The sequence below is a fragment of the Lytechinus variegatus genome, chromosome 7 (genome assembly GCF_018143015.1).
Source record: "Lytechinus variegatus isolate NC3 chromosome 7, Lvar_3.0, whole genome shotgun sequence".
In the NCBI taxonomy this organism is placed as follows: Eukaryota; Metazoa; Echinodermata; class Echinoidea; order Temnopleuroida; family Toxopneustidae; genus Lytechinus; species Lytechinus variegatus.
Window position 1 is genome coordinate 19,373,482 of NC_054746.1, and position 20,547 is coordinate 19,394,028.

The 20,547-nt window shown below is 37.8% G+C and overlaps 1 protein-coding gene across 1 annotated transcript in view; it reads right to left on the reverse strand.

Moving 5' to 3' along the window:
• The window catches only part of LOC121418075 (Fanconi anemia group M protein-like), a 28,715-nt gene that overhangs the window by 5,067 nt on the left and 3,101 nt on the right, over nt 1–20,547 (reverse strand). Inside the window, exons 3-20 of the mRNA XM_041611780.1 lie at nt 20,311–20,429; nt 19,823–19,995; nt 18,655–18,732; nt 17,641–17,799; nt 16,281–16,412; nt 14,321–14,729; nt 13,197–13,405; nt 12,445–12,651; nt 11,508–11,763; nt 10,901–11,046; nt 7,459–10,516; nt 5,908–6,113; nt 5,121–5,259; nt 4,440–4,552; nt 3,495–3,657; nt 1,471–2,789; nt 962–1,139; nt 182–317 (exon numbers count right to left, since the gene is read on the reverse strand). Coding sequence (XP_041467714.1) covers nt 182–317; nt 962–1,139; nt 1,471–2,789; nt 3,495–3,657; nt 4,440–4,552; nt 5,121–5,259; nt 5,908–6,113; nt 7,459–10,516; nt 10,901–11,046; nt 11,508–11,763; nt 12,445–12,651; nt 13,197–13,405; nt 14,321–14,729; nt 16,281–16,412; nt 17,641–17,799; nt 18,655–18,732; nt 19,823–19,995; nt 20,311–20,429 — 7,200 coding nt within the window. The remainder of the gene's footprint in view (nt 1–181; nt 318–961; nt 1,140–1,470; nt 2,790–3,494; nt 3,658–4,439; nt 4,553–5,120; nt 5,260–5,907; nt 6,114–7,458; nt 10,517–10,900; nt 11,047–11,507; nt 11,764–12,444; nt 12,652–13,196; nt 13,406–14,320; nt 14,730–16,280; nt 16,413–17,640; nt 17,800–18,654; nt 18,733–19,822; nt 19,996–20,310; nt 20,430–20,547) is intronic.

Below are 20,547 nucleotides of genomic sequence, written 5' to 3' on the forward strand. Positions count from 1 at the left end.
AAAGGACATTTTGCAAATTTCCTGTAGAAAAAAATTATGACACTGATGGATTTCCATAGAGTTACGTTTGATTGGATCAATCGTAACTCTTTGCAAGACGGGGGCCCTGGTGCCTAAGACAACTCGATCATGGCACGTCCAAATTGAAGTACACTACATGAAGATATGTGCTTTGACTTACAGTGTCTTTGGTGGTTGTCTTTTATCTTTGTTCTTATCTCTATCTTTCTCAATGATCAGACAAGGTCTATCAAACAGCTCGCACATGTGACGTACTCTATCCAACAGCTTCTGCCTGTTGGCCCCATTCGCAAATTCTGGAATTAAGAACATAGGACAGACAAAATTAACACGTTGAACAGTTTTGCAGTTACACAATGATTTCCATTAAATTACTTTCTATTGCAAAGGTACCATAATTGAAGTATATTTCAAATGGGGGACAGGTCTCTATGAATTTTTAATTGAAATCTAATTGTCTAAAAAAAAAGTCTAAAAAATTGATGCAACAATAAAATTTTCAATACCTAACAAATTTGAAGATAAAAAGGAAATCGTTTAAATTTCAATCTTCTTAACTTTCCTTTAAAATGAATAAAAAGAATAATGATAGAGCTAATATTTAGTTCCAGTAATCAAACAAAAAATCAAATAGGTGTGAATAAATATAATTCATTTCTTGGGGAGAGACAAAAATTGAAAATGACTTTGCCTGGTGAAAGAAGGAAAACATAAGAATGGCATGCTCAAACAAGTCAGTTGCTTGAATGAAAATAAAAGATGATTCCATTCTCTGGTTTATGGTTATTACTATATTGGACATTGTTTGTGCTATCAAACATGCATAACACACCCCAAAAATATCATACCGATCAAGTTTATATTAGTTAGTGTATAAAATAATAGTATAGAGATATGTAATACAAAGGGTAAACAATAACACGAGATTCTCTTCATTTACCACTAAGGGTACGTTTCTCCACCCCCATACGGGTACTGGTTACATAATCACACCCCTGCAGCTGACTAACGATAGGATTGAGTCCATAGGTAATGGTCAATGTTGATACTATGTGAGGAGAACTGGACAATTCCTTGCTGTCCACTAGGATGACCAAAGGTGCTTGACCAGTGGCTGACTGAGATAGGGGAGAAATCAAAACAGTTGCAAATTAAATAAATATTAAATTTGATTCACTGTAACAATGGTTGAAGTATAAGTAATATCATTTTATGGGGGGGGGGTCTTATCAATTTTAATCAGTAAAAAAGGTATCTCCTTTCACTCAATATTCTTCTCTGAAAGCTGTTTGACGACACTGATTTTTATAAGTTCACAACTTTATCAACATCCTCTTTACATCATTACACATGCGAAGATTTTTATTCATGAACATTTTTACATTCTGATAATTCCACAAGTAAACAAGCATTTTTGTCAAACTGAAAGAAAAGAACACGTATACTTACTCGAGGGCTGCTGAGTGCAGAACTGTTCACAATGGTTGAAGACATTGTAGCATTGGCCACAGAATTGTCCATCAGTGTCAAGTTGTTGATTTTATTTGATGCTGAGACTACAGTTGTAGACCTGTCTGGTGGTAAACTAATATTTTGGCTGGTGAAAACAGTGCTTGCACCCTTACTTGAAGTGTCGCTATTTGCAGAGTCAGTCTTAGTGTTCAAACTGCCTTCTGATGACCCAGGAACTTTGAATCCCTCAGAGTTTGGAAAAGCAGCTCTGGGGTTAGAACCGGGAGTTGCAAAAGACAGTGTCCGATTAGCTGAGGTCTTTTCAGTCGTGACCTCCTCCTTCTTATGACTCCCTGATGACAAAGATAATGTTCTTTTGACAGGACTGATCACTGCCTGAGATGAAGTCTGCGCTTGCTTTTGCTGCATCTTCTGCTGGAATTCCGCCTGTTTTTGCTTCTGTCGTCTCAACCTCTCCTCCTTCTCTTTCTGAGCCAATGTTTTGGGAGAGTCCATCAGAGAACTACTGCTGCTACTGGCTGTAGCGGGCTGAGGGGCAACAAATGTACATGGTTTTGATGATACTTTGTCAGAACTAATCAAGCTATCTTTGGTCCGACCTGAATTCATCAGGGCATAGTTTGTCTTGAGAGGCGACTTTTCCTTTTCAATTTCACCTTGTACTTTCTTCAGCCCATCCATTTCACCTTGAACATTCTTAGGATTGACCTGAAATGGTTGGGATTGTGTTTTATGCTTTCTAATCCACTCCCCACCAGAAGGTTTTGAGGACTCCATCCGATTTCCTAGTCCCCTGTGATTTCCAAGCGGTCTTCCTCTTCCTGAAGCTTGATGAATAGCATGGTTCTTTTTCTGGGTCTTTTTCCTAGCTTCAAAATCTAACTCAATCTCCCAGTCCATCAAATCATCCTCCTCCACCGCCTCTTCCACATCCGACAGCGAAGAGTCCGATTTCAACACAGCAGCCCTCCCTGCCCTCAATATCCTCGCTGCTTTGCTCTCCCCACCCTTATTCCTCAACCTCCTTCCTCCAGCCCTCCTAGATCCTCCATCAATGATATTATCCAGGTTGATGGTGTTGTCCATAGCAAGCAAACTGATGTCTTCTCTCAAACCATGATCCTCCTCATCATCTCCTTGGACGACAAAGCTGTCCTCCATGTAAGTGGCATCTTGCTGTGGGACCTGTGAGAAGACATCGAGGTCTGGGGAATGATGCTGGACCATCTTGAAGCGGCCAACTGGACCAGGTACTGGAGGGCTTTTGACAGATTTCATGTAGATGGCATGCATATCTGTTAAGTTAAAGAACAAATGAATACTGGGATGCTACTCATGTCAACAACATTGCTACACACTGTGCCTGAAAAAGAACTTATACTTTATCTGCAAGAGTTACAGGTCATAATACACTTTAATAAAAACATATTTTATGAAACCAACATAGTGGTCGGTCAATATCATTAGCATTTTCATAATTGAGAATAAGTACTACTACTTGCTTCCCTATAAATAACAGAAAACCATATCAGCTGACAGTTGAAGGGTCTATGCAATTCAAATTCAAGTGATACAATTTATAAAGTGCTATTTAAGTATTTAAATGTTTTAAAGATATTATAACAAATTTTTAAATAATCTAAGCTACAAAGGAAACCTAGATTTTGTGAAAAAGCACACATGATGGAAACTTGGCAAACATTCAATTACACACAGACATGTGTTGAGGGGGGATAATAATCATGACTTGAGAAATGCATTTGATTATCAGGTGAATAGTCAGAGAGGAAGAACTGAGAGATGAAGATGCACCAAATATCCACTGGAATTCAAAACCTTGATCACTACTTCTGGTACTAAACAGTCATCAATTAATCTCATACTTTTGGCAACACCTCTATATTTCTTGAAGAAAATCTTCAAAATGTTTTTTTTTAGTTTATCTCAACACAACATGCTACTTTTGATAATTTTTTATGCTGAGTTATAGAATGACCAACCTCTTGGGCATGTTGTTTGACTTGATTGAGACGCATTGTTGATGAAGCCTTCCAAAGAGTTATCAAGGTCTGAGCCTTCCTCATCAGATGAGCATTCTTCATCTTCCGACACCTCTGCCTCCTCGTCAAGGAAATGTGCCGCTTTACGACGGTGGTTTGATGACTGCAAATAGGTAATAATTACATAAATGCACCATGCCATAACTGTGCTACATGACCTCTCTTAACATTAAAGGTCAAGTCCACCCCAGAAAAATGTTGATTTGAATCAATAGAGAAAAAATCAGACAAGCACAATGCTGAAAATTTCATCAAAATCGGATGTAAAATAATAAAGTTATGACATTTCAAAGTTTCGCTTATTTTCAACAAAATAGTTATATGAACGAGCCAGTTACATCCAAATGAGAGAGTCGATGATGTTACTCACTCACTATTTCTTTTGTTTTTTACTGTTTGAATTATGCAATATTTCAATTTTTACGAATTTGACGATTAGGACCTCCTTGCCTGAAGCACAAAATGTTAAAATAATGGAATTCCATGTGTTCAGGGAGGAATGAAACTTCATTTCACATGACAATGACATGAAAATATGCTACTATATTTCATGTTTTATATATTTCTTAACTGATACTGTTTTGTATACATTGCTTTTGTTTGCATGCCATTGTTTCATAGTCTGATTTATTGTTACAATTATTCCTGCTTCTTTGATTTCAATTGATCTATTTTTCAAATAATGATGACATGTGAATGTGTGATCCTTGCATATCATCATGAATAAATTATTTTTTGCTGTTTTAACATTGCAATGTACACTTTAACAATTATTTTGTATAAACATGTAGAACAGATATAAAACATTGTAAATGTTTTAGACTCTCATACTTCTGACAGAGATATCATATAACTTAATTTACAAAGAAAAAAGTTAATATCTACCTTCTTGTGCTTATTTCTCTTTTCTTTCTTTTCGAGTCTTTGCTTGAGTAGAACATTATCTCTCTGCTGTTCTCTTTCAATATTTTTTACCAACTTGGCCTGCTTCATGGGATCTAAAATGAAATTTACAGAAATTTGACATGAATATCTCGAACTGGAGAAATCATAAATAATACTTATGTTTATAGACTTATGCATTTAAACTTTTTGTTCACGTTTGAACTTATGACTTTGAAACCAACCATCTTTAATTGAATTTGATTAAATTGAATTCATTAGCATCTCCAATATAGAAATAAGTGTTCCATTAGTGTATAGTAACATTCACAAAAATATATATATTGAAATTTGAGCAAACATCAAGAAAAACAGAAACAGTAATATGTCGTTTAGCAAAAAAAAAAAAAAAATAAAAAAATAAGTTGTGAGTTATTATAGCACCAGAATACTCCAGCTTGAAGAAGACAAACAAAATTATGCCCTGGAGAGTATTTCATCAACACTTGTCATGTGAAAAGATGAGAGATCTGACAATTTTCCTTTGATTTTGACTGGCTCAGAAGCGTGTCTGACAGTTACTATGGAAACAAATCTAACCAGTCCTTTCATTCAATGATCCCTTGATGCAATTACAATACCTTCTGTTGGACATAATCATTTTTCCTACAATGAGCAGCATACCTTCAAAGTCATCATCGTCTCCTTCAGGGATGATAATGGTACTACTCATATCTAGTATCTTCTTTGCTTTCCTTTTCTTAGGTTGAATGATGAAGGAGGAATCATCAGACGACTCATCAGACAGCACATGGACACTCTTCTGGATGTAGGAAACAACAGACAAGAAATTCGATTCTCAAGTCCATAAAATATGTATGTCCGATGAACGATCCCCCTACAAATTGGAGATAACCTCATATTTGTCTCTTTTTTCTCTTTCATATTATGTTTATGCTCTCAAGTTATCACGGCTTCAGCACTTTGATAAAGTGAAGAATGGAGAGAGAAATGAGACAGACTTACAAATATGTTGATCATTTAAAGGGTTTCATTTTATCACATAAAAGAAAATGCTACTCTGTCATCTATTTCTTTCCCTCAAATCAGACCAAATTTCTTTCATTTTAATTTTTCTTCAAATTATATTCATTCCACCATATTAACAGTCCTTTTCAGGACTCACCGCATGGTGTAAACCGCTTCTATGTTATCTGTATATCATAATGCAATCCTTCAAAGATCACCAAGAAGGCTTATGATGCCATTTGATTGTCTCTCAGTATGATCATCATACCCTCAATGAATTTAGGGGTACATGTGTATCAATGGTAAATCCATTTCAAATTGCAAAATTGGGTTACAGTACTTTGCATATAGTGTGAGAAGGGTTTAAGGCACGTAAAAAAGAAACTTAATAACCTGAGGACAGAGTGGGTTTAGCATTCATGTTCTCATAAAGACAGTTTACCTCTTTGACAATTGATGCTTTCGCAGCTAGACGCGACCTAAGTGACGTCTTGAAAGCCATCGGAGTGTCTGGGGAGGTCAGCACCACTGCTCTTTTCTTCTTGGTGACTCTACCAATGACATCTTGACTGTCATCACTGTCTTCATCATTGTCTTTGAGATGGTGGGAGAGATTAGTGTCATCAGAAGAATGATGACTATGTGTGCCTTTAATGAGAAAAAAAAAAGCAGTGTGTGAAAACCACATATATATCACTGATTGCGTGCATTCAAAATCAATGCCCCTTTCACTGTCAGATGTACAGTACATTACATGACTTCCAAAAATGCTAGAGCTGTGAGTTTTCTTCATGAAGGGGGTGATCAGTACTTTCACTATCTGAATAGGCATACATGCATTTAAAGATGAGAATGAGAATCAGTGGGGTAAGGCGGGGTAAGTTGTGACACTTTTTGCATTTTGCATGTTACAATTGATATGACTAGTAATATTGCAGAAATAAGTACCTTGCATTTAAATTTGATTCTTGGGAAATCTTTTTCACCTATAAGTAACTTTCTACCCCCACACTGAAAGTCATCGTGACCTTTGAAAAAAAATGATGTCAAATGGCTCAACTTGCACCATCTGTGGGGTAAGTTGAGCCACAAAAGCTATGTACAAAATGTATGCGGGAAGAACCAGGATGTCAATTTTTTCATTTAAAGTATTTTCACTTGCTAATTCTCTATAAATACTAGCATCTTCTAAAAGTAAAAGAAATGTCATGTGAATTAGCTCCTTTCTGCCTGCATATCAATGGCTTTTACATTTTTAATTTTTTTTTATTATAAATCACCATAAGAATTACCATGGCTCAACTTGCCCCATGTTGATTTGGCTTAAATTGCCCCAGTCCAAACTTATTGCGATATTTTCATATCCACACATTTCTTATGCATTCATCATGTGAAAGATTATGACAAGAATGAGAATCCATATTGGACTAACAATATTGCTCTTATTTCTATAATATAGTCAAAGACATGTGTGGGTAAAAAGCACTTATCTATTTTACACCCTGTTTTACTTTTTTGACTGAAATTGGTATTTTTCCCTCTAAAAAATTACTTTTTTTTTTAAATTGAAAACAAAGTGGTGGGGTTAAAGGTTATTTAATGGGTCATCAATATATAACACCACCACGATATCTGACTCATTCATTATTAGCCTGGGGGTGGTGGCTCAACTTGCCCCTATGCTCAACTTACCCCGCCTTCCCCTATGTAGGATTCTAGACTGTGCATGGTCCAACTTCATGCCTCTACAACTGTCAAATATGATATTTTTTTAACTTTAAGCATTTACTTCATTAAAAGTTAGTTATCATAATTATTTTAAAACTGATGTGAGCTTTTAAACATACAGTTATAATATACTTTTCAGATATATTACAATGATTCTCTAGTTTTTTTTATCATTTAAAGGCACCTTCATTAAAAATTCATTTAGTTAATTTACTTTTCAGTCTGAAAATTTAATTGGGTTATTAAAGGATGATGTTAGTCTTACCTTTCTTTGATGTTGTAGAGTCTGTAGAATCTCTTTTATTATCAATTCCATCATTCACTCTATCAGGTATTGTAGGTTTATTGTCAGCTAGGAATGAATCTTCCCAATCAATGCCTTCAAGAAGAAAGTTAATGTCATCTTTTTCTTCCATCTTCCCACTCTCGAGTCCCAGGGATGGTTTGATGACATGCCCTTCTATTCCATCAGGTGACAGACCGGTCTCTTCCTTCAGAGAAGTCTTTGGTTTCTTCAGAGGGTTTGATAACACAGGATCTTCAAAATGTCCTTCGTCAACAAGAGGTGAACTCTTTCTCTTGCCAGGAAGAGCTGTAGGTCTGGAAGACAGATCTTGGATAGACGATCCTTCACTCTGCTTTGGTCCTGAACCATCCTTTCTCTTAATTCTGAGCCGGCTGCGGAGGCTACCTAAGGGTTTGGCCTTCTGCAGATGTGAGTTAGGAGTTTCTACAGGTGAAATGTCTCTATGAACAGAATGTCCAATAGGTGACACTGTACTACCCTGATGCCTACCATCCCTTTCAACATCTGACATCACTGGAGTAGAGGCTGCAGGAGGATGTGCAACTCTTGATACTGTATCTTTGTAGACGTTTCCAACAAAATCAGCAGTCTCCATTTTCTCTGGTTGTGCCAATGACATTACCACTTTGGAATCATTGGTGTTGACAGGATGCATCAGGTTACGCTTAAATCTACTCAGGGAAGATGTCTTGGCTTCTATCTTAGATGGTTTTGATGATTCTAAAGCAGAAAGACCACAGTTTCTCATTGGAATAACTTGATTTTGAGTGTTTGGATTATTTTTAAGCTTAGCTTCTTGCTCTTCAATGATATCCACCTTGGATCCATCTGTATCTGTGTGACTTGCTTTTGCATCTCTCTCTGGTCTTATTCTTGATTGGGATGCCTGGGACATTGCCATGAAGCCTGATCTTTTCTGGCTGACCTGAGGTGAAGGAGGAACAATGCCAATCTCATCAAAGGCCTCATCATCCATGTCGAAAAAGTCACCAAAATCAAAATCAAGATCAAACTTAGGTTGTTGCGTATGTTTGATCTCATTTTCGTCTGTAATTTCATGTTCCAGCTGTGGTTGGATATTCTGACGTTGATTGCTGGAACTGCAAAGCACAGCACCGCTGATCTCTTCTTTATGTTTTATTTCCATCCCAGGCCTCTCTGTCATTCCATAATTTATGTCAGTCCATGGTTTAATATTGTGAGATGCTGTAGAAACTTTGAATCCATTCCTCTGGTCTGTGTCTTCAGAATTTTCTTCATATGCATGACTGGCGGAGGTGTCATTCTTGACATCCCCTTTCCTACCCACAACTTTCTTAACATTTGTTGATAGGATTGGGGATTTGGTTAAATGATTAGAAACAGGTTCCCTGTCAAAGATTGCATCATTGTCGTCATCGTCAAAGATGTCCCCCTCAAAATTTTCCCATGCATCCACAAGCTCATCTGTGATATTTTTTGTCTCCTCTTCATGATCAATATCATCAACACTCTGTTGCACCTGGACACACTTCATGAGTGAGTGCTTATTTAGGACTGGAGATTTGAGAAAAGGTACATCAGCTTCCTCCTGATTGATTTTTCCATTTTCAAAGTTTGAGACAGCTTCATCTACTTCATCAGAGTCAGAATCCAAAATTTTTCCAAACTCATCATCCATGTCATGATTTATGTGACATGTCGCTGTACTGCTAATATCAAGACCATTATCATTTTGCACTGTTTTGGAAAACGTTTCACTTGTAACAAGGTTAATCCTCGTGTTTAGCTCTTCTCCATTCTTTTCAAATATCATGGTTTCTTTTCCTCTTAGAGGTAAAGGTGGAACAATCACTGGCTCATCCAGAGCAATATCTATCTCAGGTCGATGAGAATCTCTTTTTGGTGAACTCTTTGTCCAGTTGTCCTCTCTGGCAAGTTGTGAGGCATTGAATGACAGATCAATATCGTCTAGAAGATCAAGACCAGAGAGGGAAGGTGGAGGGGGTGGCATCAGGTCAGCTTCTCCCTCACCATTTGACCTTTCAGATGTACGTTTGTCTCTTTTGGAAGAACCTGAGGGAACCTCAGGTGCCCTGAAGACTTGGGAGCAAGAGAGAAAGATCTCAGAAGTATTCAAAGAAGTGTCACCTTTGGCATGCTCTTGTTGATTCTTGGACGGACTGCTTGGGGAAGCTGCACAAGGTTTAACCTGGTTATCATCACTGGCAGTGTCCATAGGTTCATCATTGAGAGCACCATGATCTGAATCGGTCATTCCCTCCTCTGTGTTGGCTGATTTCTGTTGTTTAACTTCGCCCTCAGCATTTGCAACAACAGGTCTTGGAGGGGTCACACTTTTCCTGTCTGTATCAAAATCATTCTCATCTGAATCGCATGGTAGTGGAATCGTCTTTCTTTTCAGTCTGCTTTCTTGTCCACCTCTTGGGCTCTTACCCCTTTTAGTCCTTCCAACCTTTCCGTCACTACTGCTCCCATCATCAGACTTTCTGCCCCTCTTTGCAACTGACTTGCCTTTGTGCTTCTCTGTATTTTCAGAGTATCCATCTTGTTTTTCACTGGGTTCACTGAAGAGATCCACAGCAGGAAGACCATCATCACAACCAAGATTTTCCATTTCCGAGGACGTACTCTTCGCTCTTTTCCGAACTTTCACCTTTTTCTTTATTTTCCTAGTTCTCTCCTTGTGATCACCATCTCCTTCATCTTCATCTATGATAACAATGTCTGTTTCCTTCTGTTTCTTATTTTCCTGAGAACAGTATTTCAGGATTCCTTCCTTTCCTTTAATTTCTTTATCATTTGGTCTCAGCACATCCCCTTCATCCAAGTACATTGCCATTTCAGCCCCATAGATATCCTCGTCTTCGGTGTGACCCTGTATCTCAAAGAATTCCATCATCTCCACAAAGACTGCACAGCGTCTTGAGTGGGAAACCTTGTGGGTCGGTTGCTTGTTGGTTTGCCATTCTGCATAGGAATTTAGTGAAAGCTCCTTGTCATTTGGCAGGGAAACCTGTGGGAAGAAAGGTGTGACATTTGGTGAAATTGTGAAAACAGTACGTGTGAACCATATAGTTTGTCAAAAATAGAAAAGAAGAGTGGGCCTAGATTAATAGGTTATATTTTGGCTATAATACAGCATATCTTACCTTGTATAAGTGAGACTACAATAAACAAGGATGCGGGAAGAACTAGAACAAAGACTGCATTATATTAAGATCTACATATCATACTTGGGCAATAAATCCATATATATCCTCATAATCAACACTTTGCATATGGGAAACATGTTCATATCCTCATCATGGACTATTACTAATCTACAAATACTGTTATAACATTCTTAATTCTTTCCTAGAAAATTGAAGGCAGATTACAACATCAAATTAAAATTCACCTCTTTAGCTGCTAGCTTGTTGAGGGAGAGGAATTTAGATTCCTGAGGTGCTTTAAGCTGCTCCCCTTGATCGACTTTATAATGAAGGTTCCAGAATACAAGCTCTTCATATGTCAGAAATACATCGTCTGCAGGGTCAGGTTTGGCTGCAAGACATAAGAAAAACAAAGATCAATACAACATCAATAATTCCTCAGTGTTTTATGATGCAAACAGAAAATTTTTATGGGATTCAGAAATGATAAAAAGGAAAACAGTGTTCCAGCCAGCCATTACATTAGCCTAGGGTGACAAGGCAAATTACGTAGGATATCCACCTCACCTACCTTGCTGCCCTCAAAATTCTCCTTTTTTGAACAGTGCTTTGGAGGCAATTAAGAAAAATGGGGCTGCTTTGCCCACCTGAAGCTTACTGTAAGGGTTGCAGTATTCACATCATTACATGGAAAACACAATTTTTATAGGAGCCCCCATGTAGTGAGTGAAATCATCATCACTTCAGTTAATTTCAAAGGTAAAAATTTTGAATCTCTTAAAAAAGAAGAAACAAATTCACTATGAGATGATTTGAACATTATTGAGATAATGTGGAATAGAATCTTCTTACTTCCTTGTAGGAATCTTGAGATGTCTCCTCCCATACTGGATTTCCTCTTACTGGCAGCGACGCTGGAAGGAGGAGCGGCCATCTTTGTCTTGTGCTTGCTTTGATACTCCCCTACCTTGATGTTCATCTTATGAGCAGTGGGATTGAGCCCTCTTGGGACCATCCTGGGACTAGCAGGAAAGAGGTGAAGGGACTTGCTGTTGCCCTGCAAGGCCCTGTGGATCCCCTTCTTGCTGTACTGGCTACGATCATAGATCTGCAGGAGAGAATGGAAGAGTTGTTGTTAACACGTTAGAAAATGGTTGATTATGTTCCACCAGTCTTTGTCCATAGACCCCAGCCCACATAGCTCAGTTCCCAACTTATTAAGAACCTGAAACATTTGTGCCTGTGGAGATTTGAAATGTTTTGTTCTCGAAGGTAATTGTACTTCAAGGAATGAGAAATGGACATTCTAAACACTTAAATGGGACTTCGTTTAAACGTACAGAGAATTGAGAAACTTTTCTCATTTCCATTTACTATTCATTTGCACACAAATAGCACAAGACATACAAGATTTTTTTGTCTTTGATGACATAAACCAGTGTGTTGGCTCATTTGGTAGAGCATCCATCTCCCAACCGGGAGGTCGTGAGTTCAAACACTGGCCATGTCAGACGAAAAGACAATAAAAGATGGGAGTTGCTGCTACCCTGTTTGGCGTTCAATGATAAAAGGGATAGAGCCTGGCACTGCTCAGCGGGTGCCGCGCCTACAATCAATTGGGAAAAACAAATTTTCTGAGTATTTCATTTCTGATGTCTATTTCAAACAATAAAATATGGATATGGATGAAAGTGACGGAGAACAACTTCTTTTTTTCATCAGCATCACAATTGTGAAGAATTTGAAGAATAAAATACAATATGAAATAGTGAAGTTGTAGTGAACTTACTGCAGATTCTTTCCCTTCTGTCACTAGCATGACAATCCTGCCTTGTCGTTTCCTCCCTGTCCTACCCATCCTCTGGACTAGTCTTATAGGGCTCTTATGAGCATCAAAACAGACAATGAGATCAACATCACCAATGTCTAAACCTTCCTCTCCAACACATGTGGAGACCAAGGTGTTGTAACCACCATTCTTGAATTCATTGACCACCTGGAGGACACAGCAGAGAGGAAATTAACATATAATGTTGATGGCAAGTACAAAAATCAGATCATCAAAAAAAAACACTATGAATCAATATTTAACAATATAAGGAATGAGAGAAATAAAGAAGCTAAAATGCTAAGAATGTGAGACATCTCAATGTGAAAAGCATTAGTTATTGGAATCATTGTGAGTCATTTGTGGGGCCTTGTTTAAAAAAATATAATTATCAATACTTTTTCTGGAAAGCATTTGACCAATCAAATGACAGATATTTATCAGCTCACAACAATAGCTTGTACCTTGCCAATGAAAAGCTTCATAAAACAGGGGCCTAGTCTATTGCAGTATGTGTAATTGACAAGCAGATTAGCTTGCTGAGGTTGACTTTTCACAATTTTTCTCCTTAAAAAATTATGAAAACTGTTCACTTCCTGAAAATCATAAACTTTAAATCAAAAGCAAGAAAATTATGAAAACTTTTTGTTGTCAATTTCAAACTTGAGACAAAACAATTAAATATTCTGTTGATGTCACAGCATATACGGTACCCTGATTTGTTCTTTCTGTGAAAATCCCTTAGTATTCTTCCCTGCCGATGCCTGCCCTATGAAGCTCATACATCGCACTGTGGGTTGATGACGGTTGAGCATCTGAGTAATCTCCTGAACACTGTCACGATACTGAGCAAATATCATTACCCTGGTGCTGGGTTTATTAGAAGCCCTACTGGTTGATGGACCTGCCTGCATTTGGTTGCCTAGATCCATGAAAGCATAACAAGAATTGAAGACGGTGGAGCATATGAATAATCTGAAAATCTATACAAGTGGTCTGAATAATTTTGTTTACCATAGATAGCCAATAATTTTACAGTACTTTTTCTTTACAAATGGCTTCTCTTCTTTCTTCTTTTATTTCTCTAACTCACAAAAGAGCATTCATGATGAAAACCTCCGTTTGAGAACACTATACCCTAGTTTTTCCATGGACCTACTCCATTGTTTTTCTCAATCAATTCTCTTCTCCAAGTACGACAAACCCTACTGCCCCAAGTAAGTATCAAAACACCTGTTTCTTGACCTCGGTCCGAAGATAACACAACAGCCCGAGCGCGGTCCCGGCAAAGCATGCCGCCATTTTTTATTCACTTACTTTCCTTATTTCGAGGTCGATTTTCTTCGTTCGAAATTGAAAATGGACTAACATTGAATTTCTGAATACAATATGCCTTTGAAAACGTGATTAAATATCGAATACAATAATTTCATTCCAAAGGTCCTACTACAGGCAGAGAAGTCTTACGTAATAGCACAGCTGTTGTTTATCATTTCATCCCTGGCTCAACGCTCATAATCTGGCCTGTGGAGGTGAAATTGAGACAGCGGGGATTACCTGGCCAAGCGGGGTTGATCAGGCGGGTGTTTCATAAAGCTGTTCGTAAGTTAAGAGCGACTGGTGATCACCATTGGCGATGATCACCAGTCGTTTTTAAAGTCATTCTTAACTAACGAACAGCTTTATGAAATGGCCCCCAGGGCTTGGAAATGATCTCAAACACAATTTGGGGTCTAATACCGCAGTTTTCAGTCTGAACTGCGGTCTTTCTCCAAACGGGGGTTTGACGTAATGAAATCTATGATTTTAAATTAGTAAATATACTATAATTCTTTACCTGATGTGAATTTTTCAAAGTGTTCTAAAACAACTTCCTTCAGCTTGGTCATCTTGGGGTGGCTCATGACATACTCCTCCTCTTCAACTTTTGACCCTGTTGCCCTTAGCGATGGGGACACCATGGATGTAAAAAGCCCACTGGAGTTATGGCTTGAGTTATGACTTATATTATGACTGGAGTTCATCATGGAGCCAGCGTACTTGGCCTCCAGCATCTCAACGAGGTTGGAGAAGTCGGAATTTCTCATGAGCTCGGAGCGCGTCCTCGCGTTGGCCTTTGTGCCGTCTACGATGTTTTGAAGGAAGCTGTAGAGGGAGCGCTGACCATGCTGGAGTAGAAGCTCAAAGCCATGGTACAGGCTCATGCAGATGGCAAAGTCACCTTCAACTGGACCTCTCCTTGCAGCCTCATGGTAAAAAGAATGGAGAATTATTCATGTAAACAAAATACCCAATTACACAACCAAGCAAACTCTATATCAACGGATTTAGTGTTACATGAAGCAGTGCTTCATATGAAAAATATCTAAATAGAAACTACAAAAGCACACAATAAGGATGAGAAACCATTCATCATTTTATGCTTATACCAAACAAATTTTCAAGATTCACAATATATAAGATTTTTATAACATTTATGAATGACATTGCAATTTTAAGTTTTACTGCTGAAGATGTGTTGTACAATAGTAAATATGTGCACATGTCGGGATCTGAACCTAGGTAATTTGATGCAGAGTGAATCCAGGCACCAAGGGAATTCTAACCAATCCATTCGACAGGGAGCTCGATTGTTCTATTTCGTGATAATTTCGAGTTTGTTCTGACTTGGGTGAATGTGTAGTCCCACATACTTAAGAAAATGTATGTTACTGCATCAAAGCAGCGCTACTCCATTGCCGTGACCGGGCCCATGGGCGATGCGTCTTAGAGGCAGCACACTACAGCCCCATACTTTCCAGCTATTATACAGGGGCAACAGAAGGGTGATTGTTTCTTACAGGTTGAGGCAAGAAGTGGTTGCACCATTAAATATGGTACGAAAGTCGGTTGTAGATACTGAAAAAAGTGACAGTTTTTATTTAATTGATGTCGATGGTGGGAAAGGCATTCCTACAGTTGGGGGAATCCCCATTCCAAAGTAAAATGAAATTGGCAGATGTTCATCCATGCTGTCTCACATAGATAACAATTTGTGGTTTGATGGTTTGGTAATTACTGAAGATGCATATGAAGATCAGGATCTCCAAGGAGATTATTTTCATCTACCAGGTTGTTCATACTGTGCTCCTTTTTCTTATTTTAATTATGTCAATATTTGAACATGTGGATACTGATCATCATGTGGTCTTTAGTTTTTTCTGAGGGATATTTCATACACGTATGTACCATATAACATGATTGTTCAGTTTATTATAGATACAAGGAGTAAATGGATTTTTTGTCATTAAAGTGTAGAGATGTATTAAGTTTTAGTTCCCTAGTTAGCTGACAGCATTTGGGTAAAATAAATTGCAGTGTTTTCATTTACTGACTTTTACTGCTTGTAAAAAATGTATGCACTTTCATTAAAGAATCACAGGAAGGGAATAGGGTAGTCATGCCACTATGTGTTAATTAACACTAGTATTACTGGTGACTTTGAAGTAGATTTGCTTAGGAAAGCAAGTTACAGTAAAGAAAAGTTCTATTGGCCAGCTAAAAGAGATCTCTCCTCTACTGACTTTGATCAAGTGGTTAAAAAGCCGCCACAGCCAGAAAATATCAGGAGACATCCATGGTCAAATTTGAAACAGACCTAATTAGCCACTACAATATTGATTAATGACACAGAGGGCCAAGAATAGAATGTTTTTGTTTCCAGTAGGCAGTGTCCTTTAGGTTGAAAATTGTGTTCTCTTCCATGCAGTTTAAAGGGGCAATAATATGTCATTTAAAGGACAGGATGAACGACTTACTGTTATCTCTGGTGGAGGATCCTGCCTGAACTGTTCTCTTGATTTCAGAATCTGGAACTTTGTCAGGTTCTCAGGGTCACGACAGAAAAGGACACGACATCTCACCAACCTATTTACAAACACCTTCAAGATCTATGAAAAGAACAATGACTTCATTTTAGGCAATATGCTGGATTATGAAATCCATTTATTCATTTATTAATTTAGCACTTCAAACAAATACAAAATAAAATATAAATTTGAATACAAATAAAATGGCAGAATAAGTGTGGAGCAAGAATGTAAGACTTGATACAAGTTCTAGTAGGGTCAAGTCATTTTAACCAAAATTTACAATGTGGTTTGAACCTGCAGTCTGAAACAATGATTAATGCATTTTTCATACATTAACTAGGCTTTTAATTTGAAAAAAAAATCCAATAAATAAAGCATGCTTTCATCACAGCACACTGAAGCGTTAAAAATAATTGTGCATAACTGACACCTTTAAGGAGTTGAAATTTTCCTGTCACCCAGACTGTTATCCAAGAAAATCAGATCATCTCTGCTGATGTTATTGTTTTACACCCGACTTATTACTGATTTCTGCCTCTGGGAGAGAGTCTCTAAGCCACAGAAAGTATACAAATGGTGGTGCTCATGCAGCAGTTACATAAGTTCTGTAAATGTCGCACTCTGCCTGAATATATATTTCATGCTTGCCTACATTTCATATCGATAAAATCAACATGCCCATTAATTTCAGATTCAAGGCTGCTCTATCCTCTGAATTTTGTTTCTGAATACCTTGATGGAATAAGAGGGAGAGAATTTACCTTGACCTGTCATATTATAGGAGTGAAGAATTTTTTTGGAGGTACAGGTAATTCCATTCCTCTGGATAACAGTCTGATCATTAGGGAGAGGGGGTGATAGAATGGTTGCATTAATTTACCTATAAATAATGTTCTTTTACCTGCTTGAACTCATTGCCTCAAGTAACAACTACTTTCTCACACTTCCCTAACCCTATATACTCTATAAGATGAGTGATTGATAAAGGCATTTGACTTGCCTGAATTTATTGGCTAGGAGCAACTACTTTCCCACACTTTCCTAACACAATCTACTTCACGTGAAATGAGAGGAGTGATTGATCATGGCATTTACCTGTAGATACTGTTCTTTGACCTGCTTGAGTTCATCACCAATAGGCACAACTCCTTTCCCATACTTCTTTAGCCCTATGTTCTTTGGTTGAAATTAGAGTGATTGTCATAGATACTGTGCTCGAGTTCATCATAAATAGGCACAACTATTTTCCCACACTTCACTAACCCTATGCATAGTGGAAATAAGAGTGAATGGTCATGGCATTTACCTGTAGATACTGTTCTTTGACCTGCTTGAGTTCATCACCAATGGGCACGACTATTTTCTCCACCTTCCGTTCATGGACATACTGCCTGATATCTATAGAATCCTCAGATCGAATCTCAATGTGAGATATTAGAAGATTGGTTAGGACCTCATTGACTGCCTGTAACAACAAGGGAATTATCAAAGATTCATTTTTCATTTGTTAAGAAGAAGTATAAAATGACAAAGTTTTAATAAAAATATAGGCAATCAATCAAAATGTTTTAATTTTAATTGTACTCAGCACTCCATTTAACCCTACCCAAACCAGGCTATTTTTGGTTGATTGTTGAATCAACCCCCATTTGACAAAATAATATAATAATATTCCACATTTATATAGCTTTTAATACATCGAACCGACGTCTCTAAGCGCTTTACGGACATATTACCACGGTCACTGGATCCTTGCATGCCCGCGTACAATGTATGCACCTTCTCAACTCCCTGGGGAGCATTCATCTCTACTGCCAATCATAAAGATATGATTATTTTTACTTTCATCAGCTGAAATTATTTGATTGTAGCATAATAATGCTTCGAATAGGTTATTCTATAAATTTGGCGAAAAAACATAGAAAAACAAGAGGTAAAAAACAAAGAAATACATAAGAAATTCATTTTCAAACCAGAATTTTCTTGTCATTTGTTAGCAATGGTATATAGAATATTTGCACCGGAAATTAGCATTCTATGAGCTTTTTGCTGTGAATAAGAGCAATAAGTATGATTTATGCACAAATTAGCATAATTAATTCATATTAAGATATTTTGGAAATATTAACCACACAGCCTTGTAAATTACATCTCACACTATTACCATGCCAACTTTCAGTGTTTGCGCGATTGGCAGCCGAGATCTCAAGGGGGGGATGTTTCACCCCCCCACCCCTCATTCTGGTACTTTTGAAATTCATTGGAGTTAGAGGCCAAAATTGTGCACACTGCACATTGTCAACATGCTATTTCAACTTACCTTAATGTCACCACCCGGTGTTGCACTAAGAGCCAGCACTCTGAACTGATTGGTATACTTTGATAATTCACGTATAACCTTAAAGATGAGAGCAAATGAGACAAAAGAATGGAAAAAGAAAATAAATTAATTTCTTGCATTTTGTACTTATTTGAAATGGTACTATTATTCCACTTGTCCATATCTATTTGTTCTGTTAACATTTAAAAGTAAGACCTAGGAATAAATAGAATGCAGTTAGAAAGTAGAAACTCACTCTTCTGCATTGTGTTTTAAAATATAAAATCCCTTTGCCAAATGAAAAGAATCCCATCTTTTTCTTCATATAATTAACAATCTGAAAGCTGATGATTATAGTACTATTTTTTAACAGTCAAGCTATTTCATTTTATTTGTAATCATGAGATCGCAAATGTTACCAGCAACATAAAAATTTTAAAACTGACCCCCCCCCTCATTTTATGGTGCTAGTATTGGTGACTAGGAAATGAAACACAATCTGTCAATATCATCTGTGATACCAAATTCCGTTCACCAAACCACTTCCAATCCCAGCTTTCAATAGGAACTACATGAAATATGCCATATGTTCACATCTTCCGTCAAGCCAAACACCAACCTCAATTCACATTTCCAGTAAAATATTGTTTGTTGGTGTCGAGTCTCAAACAAAAAATCAATACCTGCTTTTGTACTTGTACTTGAAAAAAAAGTGAAATGAATACCACTGGTCTCCCAGTCAATATAGAGTACCGAAGCGATGACGTCAGTTGCCATGGTGTCATGGCGGCCGGGTTCTAAACAAATGGACCCGCCGAATGAAAGCTTGTGTTTTCTATAGGAGAAAATGGCTGCTATCGGAATTTTATCGCTTGCAACCTATTTTTCAGACAAGCCAAAGTCATTTGCAAATACAAATGTGTACCTCGATCGTCAGCTGCGACTCTGTTTAGAACCAGCCTGCCATGACACCATGGCAACTGACGTCACACTTTGGTACTCTATTGCCAAGAATCTGACAATATGGAACCTGCTAAACAAAGGTTTGCAATCAGATGCACCTTTGATAAAGCACTCCCGATCGGTTGTTTGCCAGTCTTTGGATGCAACAAAGATGCCGACTGGCCATTGTCACTTTGCGATTGGACAATGCAGACTTCCCAATTACCTGGCAGTAAGCTTGATTACCAAGAGCTTTGTGGGCCTCATCTACGACTACACACTTCACTTCTGTCGCAGGACATGCCCTTCTACTAAGGTCATTGGTCATGACCTGTGGGGTCAAGAAGAACACCCTCTGCCGCTGCCAACTTTTCTTCCTTTCAGGTGGATGCATGTTCCCTGTAAAAGTTGAAAAATGAGACGGTGTGGTTAGGACTATTTTTGTGAAAGTTTTACATTTCAAAACTTGTAAGTCAAACTATTCAATGCAAATCCAAAATGAGCACCTCAGGTAGGATGAAAATCAAATTATGTTTGATATGTGGTGTTCTGTTTGATTGCAACTCTTTCGGCAAAGGGTCCCTGATTTATACAGACATGTGGAAGCGAAAGTAAGAGAAAAAAAAAGAAAGAGAAGGAGATAAGCAGGAGATAAAAATATGAAGGAGGATACGTTAAGAAATGGGAATGGACAATGGGTAGAAACAGACTTACCAGTCATTTCTGCCATGTCTTCTTGCGGTATACCCATGATGTTAAAACAGGCTTCAATCTGCTGGAAGACCAATGGCTTGGTTGGAGCCATGAACACAATCTTCCCTCTCGGATACCACCTGACATTGGAAGAGAAAGCATGAATTTTGAAAGTGAAATTGAATTATTATCACAGGGCAGTCTCAGCATGATGACCAGGGTATCAAAATGTCAAAACTTTGAATTTTTGTTCTTATT